The 23,417-nt window shown below is 28.7% G+C and overlaps 1 protein-coding gene and 1 long non-coding RNA gene across 2 annotated transcripts; one reads left to right on the plus strand and one right to left on the minus strand.

Annotated features, from left to right (window-relative positions):
* Positions 1 to 1,803: 1,803 nt before the first annotated feature.
* On the plus strand, positions 1,804 to 8,868 carry LOC132936504 (torso-like protein). The gene is made up of 3 exons (XM_061003239.1): positions 1,804 to 2,060; positions 5,479 to 5,887; positions 8,136 to 8,868. The coding sequence occupies exons 1-3, from the start codon at positions 1,858 to 1,860 to the stop codon at positions 8,517 to 8,519; spliced, it is 996 nt and encodes a 331-aa protein (XP_060859222.1). The 5' UTR covers positions 1,804 to 1,857; the 3' UTR covers positions 8,520 to 8,868.
* A 5,903-nt stretch (positions 8,869 to 14,771) lies between these two features.
* Positions 14,772 to 21,247, minus strand: LOC132936351 (uncharacterized). The gene is made up of 7 exons (XR_009663444.1): positions 21,081 to 21,247; positions 20,855 to 20,996; positions 20,652 to 20,788; positions 16,286 to 16,512; positions 16,144 to 16,221; positions 15,230 to 15,702; positions 14,772 to 15,155 (listed from the first exon to the last, which is right to left on the minus strand). It is a non-coding gene; the product is annotated as an uncharacterized LOC132936351 (long non-coding RNA).
* Positions 21,248 to 23,417: the final 2,170 nt, after the last annotated feature.

The following is a 23,417-nucleotide window of genomic DNA, read 5'->3' on the forward strand; positions in this document are numbered from 1 at the left end:
TTTAGCTCTTGTAAATTAAATCTATACCAATTATTTCAATTAAAAGTAAAAATGCAGATTTTACTAAACTTTAAAGGGTCATAGTTAATAAAATAGCCAACCAAAACTGATGATTTGACTATCAACATATTAAGAAAAAAAAGCTCTCCAGAATCCATTAAAAATATAGAAGTTGCCATTTGAAAAAATAAAGTTGATTTTGATATCGGTATACACACCTGCGTGCTTAAACATTTTGAAATTGTTATGAAAAAATTGCCTGTTAAAAATAAAGAAACACGTCTTTTTTCGTTTTAACGAAATTTCGTGTCATCGATCCATAATTGTTAAAAAACCCCGCGTACAATGACATAAGATACACACTGTATAATAATAAATTATCGTATACGCCAGCCGGTATAGATGAAACGCGCGCGAAAATAACGTATTTTGATTGTTTCACGAATACACCTCCGGCGATAAGGTGCAGAGCGGTGACTCAAAACGTTCCGGCGCGCACACACACGATATAACAAAAATAATAATAATAATAATAATAAATTCCCGTCGTCCGTCTGCCTATACTAAAATTATTGTTACATCTCATTCAGTTTTCGCTCCATAACGTGTATAATACGATAATATTATTATTTTGCGGAGTACAATTTTATAACTATAATACGCGCAAGTGATGTGTGCACAGTGCGCGTGTGTTGTACGTACATATCATTATACTGCGAATCGCAGCTTAGTGCCAACGTACGCGCGCTCCCCGCGCTTGACCGTCCCGCAAAATCCGAACACACGGTACATCGTTTTTATTGTATATGATAAATTTAGTGATGGGCGCAACCGAGTGAAAACCATCTAATTATTCGATTGTTTTATAAAACTATCGAATAATTTTGGTTTAATGACCAATAATAATCGACCATCGAGAAAAACTATCGAACTATCGAAATTTTTTTTTACCATCGCTCGGACGACGAACATTTGAAATTTTGAACCACATTGCACACAGTAAGCGCTTATCAATTATCAATTAATACTATCAATAATTAATTAATTCATTCATTTCACTATGTAGTTTTTCAAACTATCGATAGACAATCGATAGTCAAAACTAGTCGGTTGCGCCCATCACTTATATTAAGCTGCCGCAACGACCGGACGCGATGGACGGCGCCGTCAATACTACTTCAGGTTGCTGAACACGGCAATATCCAAAGGTGGGCATTAACTTGTTAAAAAGTCAAAGTTAAGTTAAAAATACATTTTTTTTAACGTTTAACTTTACTAGTTAATTGTTTTTTTATTTGAATTTTTTATTCGAGTCATCTATAATCAACTAGACAATACTGATTCGTCGACTCTTTTTCGATTTTGGTTATTTATTTTCGAATTATATGTTATAATAATCTAATTTTTTACACAGTGTTAAACATCTTGGTAAATGTTTGTGTATAACAAAATACTAGACAGTTTGTGACTTAAAAATATTGTACCTTGAAAAAAATCAACTTTTTTTTAACTGAGATAAGTTAATTGTATTTTCTATCTAAACTTTTAACTTTCTTTCTTCTTCTTTCTTTTGGGTTATTTGGCCGCTATGACCATCTCACAACCAATTCTCCAGCCGTCTCTGTTCATCGCCAAATCCTTACAGTTTATTCCGCCTCTTAATAACTTTAAACTTATCTAATTAAATTTTTTTTTTGTTAACTTTTAACTTAATTGAAGGCAATTTAATTGAATTAACTTAACTTGCCACTGTTAATTATTTTCACTAACTTTCACACCTTTGGCAATATCGGAGAACTGTACGTAACGTCACCACTCACCCGGTGTCTACACTTCACGGATCCGACGACCGCAATAATGGACGCGTTGGCCGTCGCGGCGATCCTGATGCTTGCGCTGAGGGCGGCTGTCTGCGTGGACGCGGCCGCCAACGTGGACATCGGTCGCAGCGTGGACTTGCTCCAGCGATTCGGTATTATCGGCGACGTGCTGTACGGCGACGTGTCCAACACCAAGGAGTCGGTCACCCACGACATAATCGACGGGGCCGATCGTTTCACGTGAGTGTGCTTAAAAATAATATTTTACTAAGCCTATAAGTAATCACAACAAATTTATAATCACAACGACAGAAAAAAATTTTCCAAAAGTTCAATCATTTTGTTGTTTTATTTTTTTACATTTTGGGCTGAAAATAGTGGCAATAGAATAATCTTTGGGTAACTACTTGCTATTGAACTTAATTAAGATATATTTATACAAAATTAATTTGAAATCACCTATTTTGTTGATAACATTTTTTAAAAAATAGCTCTTCAAATCAATAATCAAAAGTGAGTAGGCAATTCGTTAGGTAATGACGTTATATAATGTGTGTTCATTTTTCAGGAGTAATAAATATGAACAATTTATGTTTTAGGTAGGTATTTCAAAGTTCAAAATCTTAGCATTTTAATATTAAAGTTTCAGTTTTTAAACAAAATAAATAGTTGGATTCCAAAGTATAACACTCATCTAGTTCATCTTAGCACTCGGCAACCGTTATATTATATATTGAAAAATATAGTTTTCTGACTACTGTTTTTATAAAATCGTAACGGTTGCCGAGTGCCAAGATAAACCGGCCGAGTTATCAATTTAACGTTATTTTTGATAATTTTACAAAATATTGTACATTTGTAAATCTAAGATCCAACCAAAGACATTTTGTCCATAGGTATTGTAAAAAAATCGCGTTCAACATGACTATTAGTAGTCTATTAGTGCATTGCCTTCACCTAGTCAAAAATATCAGCCAAATAGTTGTTGTTTAATAATAAAATGTTTCAATTGTAATTTTGTTGAACGCTAACATAATGAAAACTCAGTGCTATAGCTATAATACACCTTACAATACATATTATAATACATTAATTATTAAAGGCTGTGCTGGTGTAAACGCATCACGCACACACACACCTTTATGATAGTAATAATAATAATTAATAACGCTATCGCTATACAACGATCTAGTGCAAATCGTACAATGTATTGGTTATTAATTGTCCATAGAATAACTGTTAAGATAAACTCTAACGTCAAAGCGTAACGTGATAAAATTAGAATTAGGAACCGTACATGGGTACGTCCATTTACGACACAATAAGTAGAAAAAAATACCACTCACTTGTTTGAATAAAAAATGAAATAAAATTTCAATTTTAGTCTTATTTGGGATTCTAAATTATGATGACATCGATCTAAAACAATTGGATTGTATAAAAATAAGTTTTATTTCTTCTGTATAGGTATTATACCATTGATTATAGATCATACAACCTACATAGTATCCACAATCAATGATACTACTAACAGGATCATAATAACCTATATTTAAAAATAGTCGTCAATAATAAATAGTAATACCTATACTATGTAGTAATTGTAATACTTATAGACTAAACCAAAAAATGTATTCGTTGAAATTATAATAGGAAACTGGAAAATAGTTAATACCTATTATATGATTTCTAATAAACTTATTATTTATAAAAAAAATTTTTAAATATTGAACGTATCATCAAATTCTTTTTATACATTTTAAATATAGGTATGTACGCATTTTAAACCTACTAATAACTAAACCTATTAGTAAGAGTACTAAACTAAAAAAAATGGTACTATATAGGGTCGTATAATTAGTAGGTAGTTAAATTAATATAAATTATAATGTTAGCCATTTGGAGCCTATAAGTTAAATTCACGATATATTTATCGTGAATTTTGGGCGATGAACTGTGGTAGTACCTATATACACAAATACATTTTTACCTTGACTTTAGTCAATAGTTATAAACATAGTACTTATAGTTGTCATAAGTGTTTTTTTAAGTTTACTTTTATATTATGTATTGGAATTACATTCATTTAGAAATATAATTTAGGGATATGATTTGAAAGCACTCATTAATATATATATATATTAGTATATTATATTATATTCTCTATAAAAATTATACAATAAAAATGACAAAGGGAGAGAAAAAAAATGACGAAATAAGCGTCAATTTGATTGCTTACAAAAATATATGTAGGTAATTTGATGATTTTATATGTCATGAAAATTTAAAATAAAAATAATGCTACTATAAAACCTTGACACCAAGTCATTAAACATAGGTACCGCAGGTGATTAATGTGGTTAATCAAACGCAATATTTCACAAATAGGAATTGATGGAATATTAAAAAAAAAAAAAAATTCTTCATAAAGTTACATTTTCATTATTATATGTTAAAATTTGAACATTAGTGAAACATTACATTTACATCTTCATTTCATTTAACACCGAATATTTGTTCAATATTATTCTTCCAACTATATTTTATTTAAAATTTAAATATTATTAATAATAATAACCATTTGTATTTATATTTTGTTATAAATTCGTAGAAATTATACTTACTCATTAGTCATTATAATATACGAATAATATTGATAAGCTCCGTGTACCACCACTCCGCCACCGAACAGCTCACACACGCACACACACACAACACATTATTATATATTTTATTTTTCAATGTTAATATTGTGTCGTCCGTGAATTATTATATTTTAATATAATATAAATGTGATAAATGTAGATTATATAATAATGTAATATGGCCACCACAGTCCATTTACTAAAAAATAATTATATGTACCGGACTTTTTTTTCCTAGGATTTTTTTTACCTCGGACTGTTAGTTTGTATAGGCCGTGTGCCACAGATCAGTATTGATAATTTTTCCTACATGTATAGATTGTATATAATATATTATTATATATTATATCATATCTACTTATATTTTCTAAAAATTTTGTTTTTTTATTACCATGTACTATGTAGGTACAGTGAATTGAATACATGCTGCAGGCTTCGTGTTTTTATGAGCATATATATTTTATAATATATATATATATATATACAGTAGGTATCAATGTAATATGATTAAGCAGCCCACTCAAATAGTTAGCTACATTATGTGGTCTGCCGGCTGTGGTTTGAACTTCGAAGACCTCTGGACTATTAATAGTTGAATAACCACTATAACTATAGACATAAAGCTAGCGATAAGAAATTAGAACATTATTTTATAAAACTACCATTCTTTTGGTTAGTTTAGTCAATTAGTTTAGTTTATTTAGTCTATGGTTAAATATTTGTACGAGCCTGCAGTATACATTATAAATAAATATTATAGGATTATGAATCATAAAATACCAAAATGTCATAATACACGGAAAAAAATAAATACTATAACCAAATAATTTTTTCCGTGTGTAAATAACTGAAAAATCGGAACACATATTATTGCATTTTGCGTATTTACAAATATCATATAATTTACCATATTAATTTCGACATAGGTTTTACTCTTTTTTTTTATTTATCGAGTATTTTCCAAATCTTTTTGTAATAGGTAATTAATATAAATTATTATTTTTTTTTTTCAGTGAAGTTTTAAATGTGACCAAAAACCATACAAATCTACTAAACATCACGTTTTGTCCCGATTTGGACTGCCTATTCGACGTATATTTTGATGGCTTTCAAGTTGATCTAACCGATAAACCATGGAAACTGTTGACAACAAGTAGATCACGACATATGGTATCTGAACGTTTTGGTGTGCCTGATATAGCAATGGGATTCGGACAAAAATTCGTAATTGTGTCTTATAGGCGACCGGTGAAACGTATTAAAACATTTGATAACTTTACACAAGTTGCAGAACTAAAATCATCAATATCCGACAAATTTAAATGTATGTCCATTGGTATAGAATCCTTGGTGACGGATTTTATTACAGAGCATGGATCACATTATATTGATGAATACACATTAGGAGATACTGTTTTCCAGGTATAGCCAGGTATATATTGTCAGTAGAATAAGGCCATAACTCAAAATGACCAGGAAATCAATATGAAAGTTTAGAATAAAATGACAATTTTTTCATCACACAAAAAAATAATGAGAAGGGTAGATACATATTTATAATGTTGTCGTGATTATAATCAAGTGATTTTTATCCTTGTAAATAGCTTTACTTTTGTGTGATTTCAACTTGAAAAAACAAAATTTCAAATTTTGCCATGGCTAAATAAATACTACTTTATTGTACTACCTTTTGAATTGATTTTAATATTATTTTGGCCGTAAACAAAATATATGAAGTGTTAAAAATTATCATTTTATTAATGCAATAATATTATAAAATAAGTTTATGTTGATTGAAAAACACTTAAACGGAAAAATAAAATAATAGCATAATATGATATTTAGTTTATAAAATCAACAACATCAGTCTCTTGAATGTTTGATTATTATTAATAATATTATCATTGAATTATAACAATTTGTATATTAAATTATTATTATAACAAAATAATATTATAATTTTAAATTGGCGCTACTACTGAAAAATAGAGAAAAAAATTACGAATTTATAGTCACCATGGACATAAAAATCATAAATTTCGAGTTGTGGCCTTATTGGCTTATTGTACTGACAGTGCGAAAACGAGGACGATCTCAAAATTAACCTCCAGAGATGGGACAGAATATATTTTTTAATAAATATAGAAAACAAAAATTATTTTACTAACATTTAGGTCAATTATTTTTCTTTATAGTCGTCGTTCAATTCCATACACTTTTTGTGTCATAGTACAAATTGTCCATATTATCTAATATCTATATTTTTCCTAAAGAATGGTGTCGCAAGTGTCCCGAGCCATTGGTGATTGGTTTACTCCGTTCAGCAGGTTATCAAAGTATAATATTGTGATTCGGTTGACGATTTATTCTTTCGGATAAAAGTTGATAGTCACTCTGTGCCAAATCGGGACTTTAGGACCCCAATTAAACTCATTACTCATCCTTAGTTAATAATGGTTTGCGTGCAGCAGTGTGTTGGCTGTGTGTTTTAAACATTTAAACGCCTTTCATAAGCATTCCTCTGCACTTTGTTTTGTAATGCTCATCTACGCAGCGGCGGCTCCAGGGGGGCCTAGGGGCCGCGGCTTCCCCAAGCTATATTTCTAAACAATTTTATACTGTTAAAAACAGAATTACAAAAAAAAAAAAAACCATAGACATTTTCTGAAAATTATGACTAGACCCCCTACTAACCGTGTCTCTGGAGCCGACCCTGCATCTACGTATCATGTATGTGCCATTTCCAAAGTTGAAACTGTTAATCGAAAAAAACAATGAGGATCTTTTAAACGGAGTGAACCAATGGTTCGGGAGTCGGGACACCGGTTACACCATTCTCAAAGGAATAGAAAATCTCGTACAAAAAAGTGCACAGAAATTAGAATTAAACGTGGACTATGTAGAAATGTAATTCAAATGTTAATAAAACTTTTAATACTATGATTTATTATTTTATATTTTTTAATACATATTAGTATATTTTGTCCGGAGGTTGATTTTAATATAGCTATCGACATGCCTAAGTATTATTATGTGTATACTGTATATATGGATATCCGTTTAACGTAAGGCATACATTGTTACAGAAAAACACTTAAGTGTTTGAAAATATTTACATTAATATAATACAAATAATTTACATAACTAATTATATTTTTGGAAAAAAAATATAATTTTTATCGATATATATATTTTAGTTTCTTACACTTTCTGAAAAACAATATACGTTTTTAATTTCATATTCTAAAACAGAATATTATTCGGAGTATTTCGATTTCCTGTCTATAAAAATCGAATTTTGAACAAATAGTTTATTAGTTATAACTTATAAGTACTTAATGTTTTAGTGAACGGAGTAATGGATCAGTATTTTGGCCAGGGGTATCCCTGTACCATTCCACTCCGCTTAAAGTACTTATAACTCATAGACTACTCCAGACTCCTACAAAATTTAATTATTATCAATCAAAATACTCCAAAAAATTAAAATTAGTAAAACGTTTATTTTTTTAGAAAAATGTTTTTTTCAACGACTTCAAATTATATGAAAAATAATATAGTAAAACGTAATAGTATTTTAAAATAATGAGAGTCATATACGTAAAACGGATCACTCGGTATAATATAACTCATAACCACATATTATACGGTGTCGCTGTTCCGCGTATAGGTGTTGGTGTACCTTCCGGTGTTCTACGACAAGTTCTACAAATGCGTGCTCAACAACTGTTCGGAATCGGACACGACGTTGTTGCTGTCGCCACTGTACACCGAATACCAGGGACGTGTGACGAGCGTCGGGTTGGACGCGGTGGAGAAATGGGTCGACACCAACCTACAGGTCGAGTCCAAGCTGGGCCACACGTATATCAGCCTGTACGCGCTCAAGAACCGACCTGAGCTGTTCGCCGAAATCGTCGCGCTAATGAACGAGCAGTCGGTGGTCGGGCTGCACCTCAAGGTCGTGTCCGCGTTCCTCGCCGAGCCAGTCAAGCGGAAATGGTTCACCGAGGTGCTGGACAACCATGTAAAACTCCGCGAACTCAACCTCTAAACCATCGGCCGGAAATTATGAAGAACGGTCCGTTTGTATTAAATAACATAAAATATTATAGATTACACCGTTAAAAAATAGTATTATGTTCGAAACGTGTAAATTGTCTATACTCTAATAATATAATACATAGGAATACCGTATATACAATAATTGCAGCACATCGATGGTTGGTGGGAGACCGTCAACGTGAACGAAAAGAAAAAAACAATTTATTATTTATTATTTTCGAGCATTTTATTATAATAATTGTATATAACTATATGTTTGCATTGTCCAATGTTTGTTTAAAAATAAAACTAAGTAAATTTTATTGAAGAAAATTCAATAATTCTATTTCGTGTAAAATAATTTTAATTTTTTTATCATAGGTACTTATATATATATAGGTACACTTATATACTCGTAAATCGTAACGTTAACTTGTATACAGTATAGTAGGTACCTATACTACCTATGATACTTAAATATTTATAAATAAATACAATATGCATACATAATATATATTTTTATTTTTTATTTTATTTTTATTGATCATTCAGCCCGGCAACCATTGCTATTAGCTGTTTGTTTGTTTCTTTTTAGGGGAGGATACTGTAGCTTGGTAATCACGTGTGTTTTAGTTTGGCAGAATTTTCAAGTGGGCACCTGCAGGTATCTGCCATGCCCGGGTGGGTTATGGCGGTCTCTCTCTCGCAAAATCGTATTGTAGGTGACAAAACCTGTGTGCAACGGTTAATAGATATTAAATAAGAGATATTAAATTTAGAACTATATCGTTTAAAAACTCCAAACGTTTAATCACAAATCCAAACGTTTAATTGACAAATATATCATCTGATTACGATGGATCATCACGTCATGTCAGTGCGTGCAAGCAGTCTTGTCACAAAACTTTTGTGTTATAACATATTATAAATTCGCAATCAACTGACTTATTAAATTGATATTTATTTGTATAGATATTATAATTTATTATTGAAATCATTTTATAAAATCGCTATTAACTGATTTATTAAATTTATATTTATTTGTATAGATATTATAATTTATTATTGAAATTTTTTTATAAAATCAGAATCAACCGATTTATTAAATTTATATTAATTATTTGTATACATAATATAATTTATTATTGATATTTATTTTTATAAAATTATATTTATATGTATACATATAACATATTTTTTTTTTAGATTCTGAGCGAAGCGATGAATGTATTGATTTTACAATGATGTGTGTGTTTTTTTTTTTTTGTGTCCATCATCACCTTTTAGGACAGTAAAAGTGCTTGTTATGCTTTAGGGGAAGTAATGCTTTAGGGGAAGTAATGCTAACGCGGTTCCTCCTCCGGTCATCGATTTAACCGGAAAAAAAAAAAAGTAAAAGTGCTTGGATTTTCTTCAATAGTAACTTTTCTGATAGGAAAGTGAATCTAGTTGGTACTTTGGGAGGTCAAAAATAAAAATTTCCCAGTAGTTTTCACAAGCGACGTGAAAAACAAAAGAAAAATTAAGGAAAAACGGGAATTTTTACGCAAAATCTGTTTTCGAGAATATAGATTTGGTTTTTGGTGTAACTCTAAAACAAATGACCGTAGGGACATGAAATTTTGACTGAATGTTTATATTAGCATTTTCTATACACCATAACATTTACAAAATATTTTGACTCTTTTTGAGCTGTTTACGGACATTGTCAGTTTTAAATTTTTTAGTTTTTTTTTCTATAAATATCAATTAAATTTTATCTGTTGAGTAAAAAAGCTTGAAAATTTAATAGAATGCGCCTAGGTTATTATTTCAAAGGCAGATAAAAAAATTAAAAATCCTCAGTCACAGTTTTTATTTATAAGCATTTAAAGTTCAAATTTTGACAAAATACAGAAAAATCACGAAAATTAGCAAACTATTTTGAGTTGAGAATTCATAAAAATTTTTCTTTTTAAATCTAAGATTTGATAATGTAATATAAAATTACTCATAAGTTTGTCAACCTTTATGAATAGATTAAGTAAAATAAATAGGTACGGTCATGTAAGTAAACACTAAACATATTCATATAACTGCAGCATTGAGTAAATTACATTTGAAAAGTTATAAAATTATGTTACTCGTTACATTAAATATTTTTATTTAAATTACATTCACGTTACTCGACATTGTTTGTATCACGTTACTTTACTTTTTTTAAAAAAAAATTTATTTAGAAAATATACAATCTGTAAGGTTTTTTACAATAGGTATATATGCGGTGTTTATATGATTTTAACGTGAGTTAACATGATTTTAAGGAACTACCCAACAGTAGTACTTATGGCTTGAGGGACATATATTATAGACATTTTTAAATAACTACCTATATAATAATATATTCATTTTGGCGCAAATGATAGGTCATTTTTGTACCGTTGGCGCTTATGTCATACAGTCAAGAGAAATGCCACCCGAGGCCCAGGTTCGAACCGGCTACGGTGCGTGTTGCAGTCGACGTCTTAGTCCGCTCTGTCACTCCGTCCCCGTATTTAATATAATAAAATTGTAAGATACTATTACTATTATTTCATATCATATACAAGGTATATTTATTGTCATTACTCATTACTGGATTACCTATACCTACATTGATCATAACAAAAAACGTCAGTGTCAATATTATGTTTAGGAAATTTATTATTATTTGTTATTTTATATACTGTTGTAAATTGTCACTTGTCCTGAAACTGTTAAAATAAAAAAAGTTGGATAAGTGGATGTCGCTCTGATTTACAGTAGGTTACAAGTGGGTTACTGTAATGGATGGTGTTAAATTTGAATTCAATGATATAATATCATTGTATAAGAAAAACGATTCTGATCGAAAACGGCCAGTCAGCCTATGATATTACCAAGTATATTTGATGATATTATTGTGAATAAAGTAATTTATATATAACCTATTTACGTGGAGCCTTGATTTAAATTTTCAATCCTTAGCCATAACAGTTAAACATTTTATACATTTTTAACTACAAAATAATTAATAAATAATGAATTTGATAAATTTTGTCAAAATTTGAACATTAAATTCTTATAAATAAAAATTGTGCCCGTGTATTTTTAATATTTTTCAACTGCTATTAGAACGATATATCAGGAGCCTTATATTAAATTTTCACGCTTTTTACCCAACAAATACAATTTTATTGATAATTATAGAAAAAAAACAAAAAAAATTAAAAACTAACAATGCTGTAAATAGCTCGAAAAGAGTCAAATTATTTTCAAAATTGTATCGTGTCTTTGAAAATACTAATACAAACATTCAGTGAAATTAAAACGTATGAACGGAGTTGTATTTCTGTTGAAATTTCAAATACCTACCAAATAATCGAATGATTCAAAAGTCGGCGAACAATAAAATAACATTATGTTGTTATTCATTTGATAACAATTATTACTATCTTAGTGATAATCAGAACGGTTATCTATTGCATGTGGTACTTCTGGCCGATGTGGCGGGAATTTAAATTTTACTAAAGTCCGAAACTTCGTAAACGCTGACTCCATAAGCACGAATTCAGCTGACGTGAAACGTCACATGGGCATTTTATTGTCTGCGTCTTGTGTAGCAAATTTACGATCAACAGACCACATTAATTAGCATCGTTAGCTTAAAAATTAGAGTGAAACGACCTATTTTGAAACTATTAGAGCTTTAAGCTCTGCGTAATAATTTTATTTTCCAATTTTTTGTGTCTATCTACAACATAAATAGTTGATATAATGCTTTGCTTCTCATTTTTTCCGGTTGGAAAGTAAATCTTGTTGGCGCATTGGGTAAGTCGAAATTCCCAGAGTCTGTGAGGAAGGGCAATTGTGGTTGAAAAACGTATATTATAGTAGGTAAATCATTATGTTGACGCAGGGGCGTAATTACGGTGGTGGTGATATGGTAAAAGACCCAATGAGCTGTATTTACAAACTGTTATATACCTACAAATAGTTCAAAATCAAATTTATAAACTGTTACGAAATTTATAAAAAAAAAAACCGGTAAGCTGTATTAGTAGTTTTACCTACCTATATTATTAGGTTATAAATAACCTAATATATATAAATGGTTTCAATATAAATGGTACGTTACACTTTCATCGTTATCTTTGTTAAATCTTAATCTTAATAAACACGGGATCGTGCCCCTGCTGGCTGTCACATACTGTACCTAATTAGGGATTAGGTATAGTACCAGCCAAGGCTGGGCAAGCTAACTAATTTTAATTAAGTTAAGTTATTTTAGAAAAATTAAGTTAAGTTAAAAGTTAACTTTGAAAAAAATATAACTTCACCTAGTGTAAATTTTAATTTGCTTATTTGCAAATATAAAAAATTCCAGATACATAAAATGGTTTATTAGGTAGTTTTTCTTTACGTTCAAGAAAATTACTGGGGAAATAGCTACCAATTGATTTTTTTTTTTTTTTTTGAAACATGTATTTTAACAAGTCAAGACCGATGGTGCAATAACAAATTTGCGCAAATCATTATTTTAGAAGTTTGCAATTTTACGTTTTTATAAATCCACAGAACGCTGTACTTTCCTGCCGCGTCTATAACAAATTTTTCATTTTTTTTTTTTTTTTTTGGCGGCTGTGTAAATCAACGTTTTAAAACTGATAGTGATAATACAAATTTGAATAGGTTAACCATTTTTTTAAAATAACTACCTATGGCATTTCAATTCATATAACTGTTATTTTTTTTATTCAGTTAATTTATGTGTGACATATTATATGCAACTTATTAATTAATATATTATGGATGAATAAATGGGGAAAAAATGACAACATAGTGTATCTAATAATATTAATGAATGAACTACATTATGAACTACAAAGATAATATTGTTATTTATTAGCTCCTTCCTTTTAAAAATCCATGTAGTCAATAATAAAATATTATACAATTACGTAGAGATATCTAGATATCTAGATATTGCGATGACATTTTTGAGCCGTGTTTTTTAGTTAAAAATTCCCAAAGGTTTGCTTTAACATTTTACAGCATGGACGATCAAAATTCAGAGTAAAATTTAAATCTTAAAAATCTCGAACGACGATATCGTTACGTTACGTTTCAATACTTTCAATTACATCTGTGTCTACTTCATAGTGTGTGTTATTTTGGTATATTAGATACAAACATTTTTCTCCAAGTTTTGGGTTACCTTTTTAATTAATATTCTTAAAAAGCCACTAAGTGTGTGTCAGACTACTAAATATATATACTGAAGTTTTAAAATAAATAGCAGCGGCAATTATTTCGGTATCAGTACCGCAAACTTCTATTACAATCAGTTATAGGTTTTATCAATGGTTGTATACTTGTAAATACTTATTTGGAATAATTAATATTTACATACATTTTCTATTCTGTTTTGTTTTAAATATGATTGCAACTGTTCTCTACCTAAACATTTAAAAAATTTAATAATTATTTGTGTACCTACATCATCAAAATATTAAATTACTGTCACCATAATTTTATAATACATAGCGTGTTGTGAAAATTAGGATTAATTAATTTAAATTTGGACTACCTATTGTGTTATAATAATAGGTATCTCTCAAAAATTGTGTAAGTTCTTATGTTTTTTTTTTTGGTTTTAAGTTTTTGGCTTTTATAATAATACAAAAAAGAGTAACAATTTAAAAATACCTTCTGAAAGATACTAACAACCAATTCCTATAAAAGCCATTACTAACTTATACTATCTAAGATATAAAAATTATACAAAATATAAACAACAGAAGACCTAATATTTTAATTTATATTAAAACTTCTAACGATTATTTAACAAATCTATTTTGGAACTGACCTCGAAATTAGTTTTAATAATAAATTAATATAAATAAATAATATATGTGGGGAGGACAATATATATACTAACCCTACTATGAGACTTTTATATTATATTAAATATTTTTTTTCTTATATCAAAATATTAATTATGTTGTAATTATAAAAAAATAGTATAAATATGACATTCCTCTCATTGATAGACTACTCTGCAAAGTTTCTTAAAACTTGTTTTTGTTGAATTCTCCGGTAAAAATATTGTCCTCGATTATACTACTATCCTCATTTGGGAAAGTTTGAAGTCAACTAGAAGTAGTGGCTCTCTTTGGAATAATAAAAAAAATGACGAATATTTAGTTTATGTTTGTAGTACGCCCGGTTTGCAAAGAAAACACCTTGTAAAACGTTAGGCCATTAAATTTTATTTTCAAAATATCTAAAACTGATATTATTGTAGTTTTAATAATATATTATTTTATATTTATTATACAAAAAGAGTTAACATACATTGAGCAAATAATTTAAAATGGCGCGATTGAATCTTTGTGGATAGTATGGTGAACTAACTTTATGAATAGTTCCAGTCAATTATTACAAAATTCCTGACACTGGTCGCTAATCACAATTTTTGGTAGGAATGTCAACAAATAATAATTATTATTATTTCACCATAAATATAATAAGCTACAGTAGTTGCTCTTGTTCGGACAATGGCAACACCTCACACCTTTTACTGCAATAATCAATGGCAACTGCTGCATACTGTAGGTAATTAGGTGGTTCCAAAATGCTTGAAAACCTAAATATTATATTTTATTAGGTTATTACAAATTAGTTTAATAATTTTTAATTTATTAGTTAAAAGTAATATACCTTTTTTGGTAGAGGAACTGGGTGTAGTTCAGGTATCACTTTTAGTGTTGTAACTGGATTGACACATTGACAAATATTACATTTTTTAATGTATTGCTTTGTATCCAAAGTCATCAAATATAATATAATACTGCTGGTTTATTAGATGAAGTGTTGCCTTCCCACCACGATGACTAGAAAAGGCAAATGCATCCTCAGTGGAACCTTCATAAACAATTTTGAATATATTCATCTGACATCTGTTATTCAATATCAAACTGGCACAATGTATTTTATGATACAGAGTATCATTGTCCAAAAAGAATGATTTTTGCTGTTTACTAAAATTGGAATTATCATTTTTATGATGTACATTATTAGAGTATACGGCTTAAAAATATAACAACACAGCTCTCAAGTTAATAGGCTCTAAAGATTATTGTCAATCGGGTATTTCTCCAATTTTTGGTTGACTCTTGGTGTTCTCCCATGGCCTAAACATATTTACAACAACTATAAATTAAAATAATAAATTACATATTTATAAATTAGTAAAATTCTCATTCACTTAAAATGAATAATAAATTTGATTGAGGAAAGATTAAATTAATACCTATTCAGCTATTCTAAAACTAGTATTACAGTAGATTGAAATAGCCCAAAAATAGCATTTTAAATAATCATTGTGAGATCAAAAATAATAAAACACTTTAAAAGATTGAAGTACCCACAAATAATATTTTTAAATTAACACAAGATTACTAAAATCGTTATTCGCCGATTAATATTTAACTGTGACTTAGTAACCTATTATCTGCCATTTTATTTATACAATTGTATAATAAAGTTTTCTTATAATTATAAATAAGTCAAAGACAAATAGTTTTATTTAAAAACATGATGGAGTAAAACTGAAGGTAATTAGTTTTGCTTACTTTTCTTTCAAAGAAATTTGTCTATCCTTGTTGAGAGGTAAGTTCCATGAATGGGAACAGTATTGACAACCAGTAATCCTATAATTTACATATTTAATTAAATTTGATAATTTATATGACTACGATCAATAAATGTACATACCGTGTATGTACGTATGTAGACCACTCAACTTCTTTTAACAACCTATCAGCAACATCTTCAATATATACCTTTTCACAGATCCTGCCAACCATTTTGACAGAATAAGCGTTTGACAAAAAAATCTTGTACAATAGTCGTGTCTTCACAAGTTATATGTGTGATAACAGCTGGAGATGTCTTTTGATCCAATTGTTTAGAATAAGACACGGGAAATTTGTGTGTAAAATCTATAAACATAATAATAATAAAATAGGAGATACAATGTTTTTAGTAGGTGTGCATTTGGAAAGTAAATATATACATTTTTGAGCAGATTATTTTTTAAATAAGATTTAATATTGTAATTAACATTAAAATTTGGCAATAACCATTGCTTGAAACAACCATTAAGTGTAAGTCACATCTACTAAACAACAATACATGGGAACTGAAAGATATGTGTTATGAATAAATGTAATATTCTCTTATAATAATATTAACATACTTCTAGGTTGCGTTTATTTCCCACCAAACTCCAAAATCGAATTATATAATAAGCATTGTGATATAATAGAAAAGTTTTTACTAAAAAACTCTATTAAAAATTTTTTAATTATTGGTGATTTTAATGTAAATGAATTTTCAGTCACTGATTATACTTTATTTAGAAATCCTATATCCACTACACTTGTTAATTTTTATATTGATTACTTAAATTTAAAGCAGGTTAATAACATTACTAATAGTCACAATGGTATTCTAGACTTGATATTTTCAAACTCTACTGTTGATTCTATGCATGCCTCTAATTGTTCATTAATACCTTTAATTGATTCATATCATCCACCTTTAGAATTTATCTCTCACTTTCCAACACCAAATATTAATTTCCAAACTATTTCTCCTGTAATTTTCAATTTTAATTCCTGCAATTTTAATGACATTCATGCTTTTTTGTCTCATATAGATATTATGGATAATATAACTACCTTGAATTTAGAAAATGCTATATTGAAATTCCATGAAATAATTAATCATTCTTTTGATTTATTAGTTCCAATGATAACTTTAGATCTTAATACTGATCATAACGTTTCTTGGTCAAATTATAATTTAAGAAAAATTATTAAATTAAAAAAATTAGCGCATAAAAAATATAAAATTTCAAATTCTTTATCTGATTATTCTATTTTTTCTAATTTACGCAAGGAATGTAAACAACTATATAAACAACTTCAATTAAATTACATACTTAAGATTGAAAATAACATTAATATTAATATAAAATCATTTTGGAAATATATTCAATCTCTCAAATCAAATAAATCCAATATTCTAATGTCAATGTTTTTTTATAATACAACTGCTCATAATATAGAAGAAATCTCTCAATTATTTGCTAATCATTTCTCCTCTGTTTACTCTAAAAATACATTGCCTGATGATATTCTTGAATCTCTTAATGTTAATATGCATGATATAAATATTAACTCAATGTACATTTCTGAGGATGAAATTGCTGATTATTTAATATCTATTGATGATAAATCATCTACTGGTCCCGATGGTATTCCACCGATTTTCCTAAAAAAATGCTTTTCATTGTTAATCAAGCCATTGCACTACTTATTTAATCTCTCTTTATCAACTGGTGTTTTTCCCACCTTTTGGAAAAAATCATTTGTTACACCTATACATAAATCTGGGAGTAAGAATGATATCTGTAATTATCGGCCAATCTCTAAACTTTCTGCTATACCTAAAGTATTTGAAGCTATTATTTCTAAAAAACTGTCCAGTTTATTATTAAATTATATTAGTCCCGCTCAGCATGGCTTCTTAATGAAGCACTCGATTTTCACCAATTTACTATTGTATCAAAATTTTCTAACTAATGCTTTAGATCAAGGTCTTCAAGTTGACACCATATACACTGATTTTCAGAAGGCTTTTGACAAAGTTGATCATATTTTACTTTATTATAAATTAAAATCATTTGGTATAGATGGAAACTTTCTTAAATGGCTATATTCGTACCTCACAAATAGAACTCAAGCCGTCAAAATCTCATTTCACTCATCACAAAATTTTCAGGTCTCTTCTGGTGTCCCTCAAGGTTCCCATTTAGGTCCTCTACTGTTTCTAATTTTCATTGATGATTTACCACATTATATATTAGATAACTCTAACATAGCACATATTTTATTATTTGCTGATGATGCCAAAATTTTTTGCAAGATAAATTCTGTAGCTGATCAAATAAATCTTCAATCAATATTAGATAAGTTTGTTATTTGGAGTAAAAATAATTATTTACCATTAAATATTAATAAGTGTAATGTAATTTCTTTTACCCGTAGAGCTAATCCTCTTTTGAATCAGTATATAATTAATGAGTGTCCCTTATCAAGAGTTAATTCAATCAAAGATTTGGGAATTCACTTTGATAGTGATCTTGGCTTCAAATTGAATCATAAATCAATCCTCAACAAATCATATAAGATGTTAGGTTTCTTAAATAGAAATACTAAAGAATTTAAAAATCCTAGATGCTTAAAATTACTTTATACTTCTTTAGTTAGATCTAACCTTGAATTTGGCTCCCTTGTTTGGTCGCAAAATCTAACAACATTTTACTCTGAACTTGATAATGTTCAAAACAAGTTTCTCAAAAATATTTCATATAAACTAAATCTTCCTTTCTCCAGAGACTCAATTATACCAATTCAGGTATCATTGGATCTTGATAGTCTTTCTCTGAGACGGAATCTAACAGATATAATGTTTATTTTTGACATTATTAATGGTTTTGTTCTTTGTCCTGAATTATTAGCAATGATTGGTTTCCGAATTCCTCGTCTTTATACGCGCAATCTAGATTTATTTGTTATTCCACATTATAGAACTAATAGTGGAGCCTTCTCTTTTCTACCAAGAGCTCTTAGGTTAGCCAATTTAATCTCCCACCATCTTGATTTTTTTAATTCTACTCGTGTTAATTTTAAACTAAATACTGTATTGCTTCTAAAAAAACCACATTTTATCTAATTATTATTATTACTTAATATTGTTACTTGTCGTATACATTTATTATTAGTCATTTATTTTTAATTTTTAAAACATTATTTAAATTTTTGTATTTTTATTACCTACTTAATTTATATATATTTTGATTGTTGTCATATTGTTATATTATATACTTTGTAAAGGGCTATTGCCCGTTGAATATATTCAATAAATAAATAAATAAATAAATATTGTATGAAAATAAACAAATCATATTAACCTATGCCAATAATTAAGGTGTAAACCTTATTATCTTGTAATTTATGACATTTTAGTTGTTCACAATGTTCACATGTTTACACACCTCAATAGAACTTAATTTGTATCAAGTTGCCACTTACTCGCAACGTACCAAAATACAGATTCAATTGTCATAACAATCAGATCAATAGTGACGGGACGAGTTCTAAAATAACTTTTTGTTTCAAAAAACAAATGTAGTTGATAACCGTATATTCTCATCATTTTTATCAATTAGGTATGAGATTTGTTAAAATTACAGTAATTAAAGAAAAGTTATGATTTCAATGTAATTCCACTAAAATGTCTTATCCCTCTATAGTCCAAACTAGTTATGTATACCTATTTTCTTTGCAATTTCAATATATTGAGGCCCTCTGAGTTATTGAAATTGGATTCCTGCTAAGCAAAATGTATTGTATAAAAAACTTAAACTTTGTTAAAAATATGTCAGTGCACCATTTGTTTTCTCTCATTGAACTACGAGCAACATGCAATTGTGAGGACAGTAGATCCAATTATGTACTGTCAGGTTTAATAGTATAGTAAAATAACATAATATTATAATCAAACTTAAAACAAAAATAATTATTAAAGAACCTCATAGAGAAGCTCTAAACTTTGATTGGTATTTTACTTTTAAAGCAAGCTATGGATATTTTAAGATTGTAACCTAAAATTGTTTATTTATTAATTTATATTGACTAAACGTGCTGAGGCCTTCGATAAGAATATTATACAATGTGTCCCGTGAAAAGGTGGGTATGTTAGTTAATAGCACAGTAAAATAGTTTGAAATAAAATCCTATCAATTATATTCTCAGAATATTCTCTTTGAGTTTCATAATTCACTCCAATATTGTAAGGCTACATCAGAACCACCAGAATTATCTACAAGTAAGTCATTGTCTGAAATTTGTTGGCGCGACTTTTTAATTCCTTGTATGTGGTACATCATATATTTCAGTTTTTAAAACCATAATAAGCATACTCTTATACAGTGGACTAAAAACGATAAGCTACTAAGTAACATTTGGTTTTGGCAAACATTTAAAATCAGAGACTTGAGTAATATACTTACATAGGTATGTGTGAATTAGACATTTTTCGGTTTCTGAGGCTTTTCTGGGTGAATTAAAATCATCAACTGTAACGTCTCCAAATCCTTTGTTTGTCTGTTCATGTTCTTTCAACCCATCGTCAAAGAAATACAATTTTCTGAAAATGTCAAGTTGTTAAAAATATCTAAATACCTAATACATGAATCATATTAAATGAATTTACCTCTTAGATGATTTACTGAGCCTTGTCTATAATCACTGGTTGTGAAATAATTACCGCAGATTCTGTACCAGATAGAAATCGGATAATCATTTAATTAGAAGATTTGTAGCCATTAGTTACTTGTATTTTCTATTTTGGAAATCTATTTTTGTGAACAAATTAGCAAATTAGTCTGGCCTCATATTATTAAGAAATATAATCAGTACAACTAGAAAATAATACTTACTAATGATAATTAACGTAATGTGGCGAGGCGATACTTTGGATGTTTTACTAAAAAGAGTACACTTTTGCATGGCAATTTTTTACTAAATGTATGAATACAACTCTGAACGACGGAGTCTGTATTTCTGTTCAAATTTCAAATACCTACCTAATAATCGAATGATTCAAAAGTCGGCAAACAATAAAATAACATTATGTTGTTATTCATTTGATAACAATTATTACTATCTTAGTGATAATCAGAACGGTTATCTATTGCATGTGGTACTTCTGGCCGATGTGGCGGGAATTTAAATTTTACTAAAGTCCGAAACTTCGTAAACGCTGACTCCATAAGCACGAATTCAGCGGACGTGAAACGTCACATGGGCATTTTATTGTCTGCGTCTTGTGTAGCAAATTTACGATCAACAGACCACATTAATTAGCATCGTTAGCTTAAAAATTAGAGTGAAACGACCTATTTTGAAACTATTAGCGCTTTAAGCTCTGCGTTATAATTTTATTTTCCAATTTTTTGTGTCTGTCTACAACATAAGTAGTTGAAATAATGCTTTGCTTCTCATTTTTTCCGGTTGGAAAGTAAATCTTGTTGGCGCATTGGGTAGGTCGAAATTCCCAGAGTCTGTGAGGAAGGGCAATTGTGGTTGAAAAACGTATATTATAGTAGGTAAATCATTATGTTGACGCAGGGGCGTAATTACGGTGGTGGTGATATGGTAAAAGACCCAATGAGCTGTATTTACAAACTGTTATATACCTACAAATAGTTCAAAATCAAATTTATAAACTGTTACGAAATTTATAAAAAAAAAAACCGGTAAGCTGTATTAGTAGTTTTACCTACCTATATTATTAGGTTATAAATAACCTAATATATATAAATGGTTTCAATATAAATGGTACGTTACACTTTCATCGTTATCTTTGTTAAATCTTAATCTTAATAAACACGGGATCGTGCCCCTGCTGGCTGTCACATACTGTACCTAATTAGGGATTAGGTATAGTACCAGCCAAGGCTGGGCAAGCTAACTAATTTTAATTAAGTTAAGTTATTTTAGAAAAATTAAGTTAAGTTAAAAGTTAACTTTGAAAAAAATATAACTTCACCTAGTGTAAATTTTAATTTGCTTATTTGCAAATATAAAAAATTCCAGATACATAAAATGGTTTATTAGGTAGTTTTTCTTTACGTTCAAGAAAATTACTGGGGAAATAGCTACCAATTGATTTTTTTTTTTTTTTTTGAAACATGTATTTTAACAAGTCAAGACCGATGGTGCAACAACAAATTTGCGCAAATCATTATTTTAGAAGTTTGCAATTTTACGTTTTTATAAATCCACAGAACGCTGTACTTTCCTGCCGCGTCTATAACAAATTTTTCATTTTTTTTTTTTTTTTTGGCGGCTGTGTAAATCAACGTTTTAAAACTGATAGTGATAATACAAATTTGAATAGGTTAACCATTTTTTTAAAATAACTACCTATGGCATTTCAATTCATATAACTGTTATTTTTTTTATTCAGTTAATTTATGTGTGACATATTATATGCAACTTATTAATTAATATATTATGGATGAATAAATGGGGAAAAAATGACAACATAGTGTATCTAATAATATTAATGAATGAACTACATTATGAACTACAAAGATAATATTGTTATTTATTAGCTCCTTCCTTTTAAAAATCCATGTAGTCAATAATAAAATATTATACAATTACGTAGAGATATCTAGATATCTAGATATTGCGATGACATTTTTGAGCCGTGTTTTTTAGTTAAAAATTCCCAAAGGTTTGCTTTAACATTTTACAGCATGGACGATCAAAATTCAGAGTAAAATTTAAATCTTAAAAATCTCGAACGACGATATCGTTACGTTACGTTTCAATACTTTCAATTACATCTGTGTCTACTTCATAGTGTGTGTTATTTTGGTATATTAGATACAAACATTTTTCTCCAAGTTTTGGGTTACCTTTTTAATTAATATTCTTAAAAAGCCACTAAGTGTGTGTCAGACTACTAAATATATATACTGAAGTTTTAAAATAAATAGCAGCGGCAATTATTTCGGTATCAGTACCGCAAACTTCTATTACAATCAGTTATAGGTTTTATCAATGGTTGTATACTTGTAAATACTTATTTGGAATAATTAATATTTACATACATTTTCTATTCTGTTTTGTTTTAAATATGATTGCAACTGTTCTCTACCTAAACATTTAAAAAATTTAATAATTATTTGTGTACCTACATCATCAAAATATTAAATTACTGTCACCATAATTTTATAATACATAGCGTGTTGTGAAAATTAGGA

Source organism: Metopolophium dirhodum, chromosome 1 (assembly GCF_019925205.1).
Source record: "Metopolophium dirhodum isolate CAU chromosome 1, ASM1992520v1, whole genome shotgun sequence".
NCBI classification, from domain to species: Eukaryota; Metazoa; Arthropoda; class Insecta; order Hemiptera; family Aphididae; genus Metopolophium; species Metopolophium dirhodum.

Bases quoted from the DNA above. Each gene is read 5' to 3' on its own strand.
- LOC132936504 (XM_061003239.1), top strand. From the start codon at position 1,858: ATGGACGCGTTGGCCGTCGCGGCGATCCTGATGCTTGCGCTGAGGGCG. The intron at 2,061-5,478 runs GTGAGTGTGCTT...TTTTTTTTTCAG, and splicing joins GACGGGGCCGATCGTTTCAC to TGAAGTTTTAAATGTGACCA. The intron at 5,888-8,135 runs GTATAGCCAGGT...TTCCGCGTATAG, and splicing joins TAGGAGATACTGTTTTCCAG to GTGTTGGTGTACCTTCCGGT.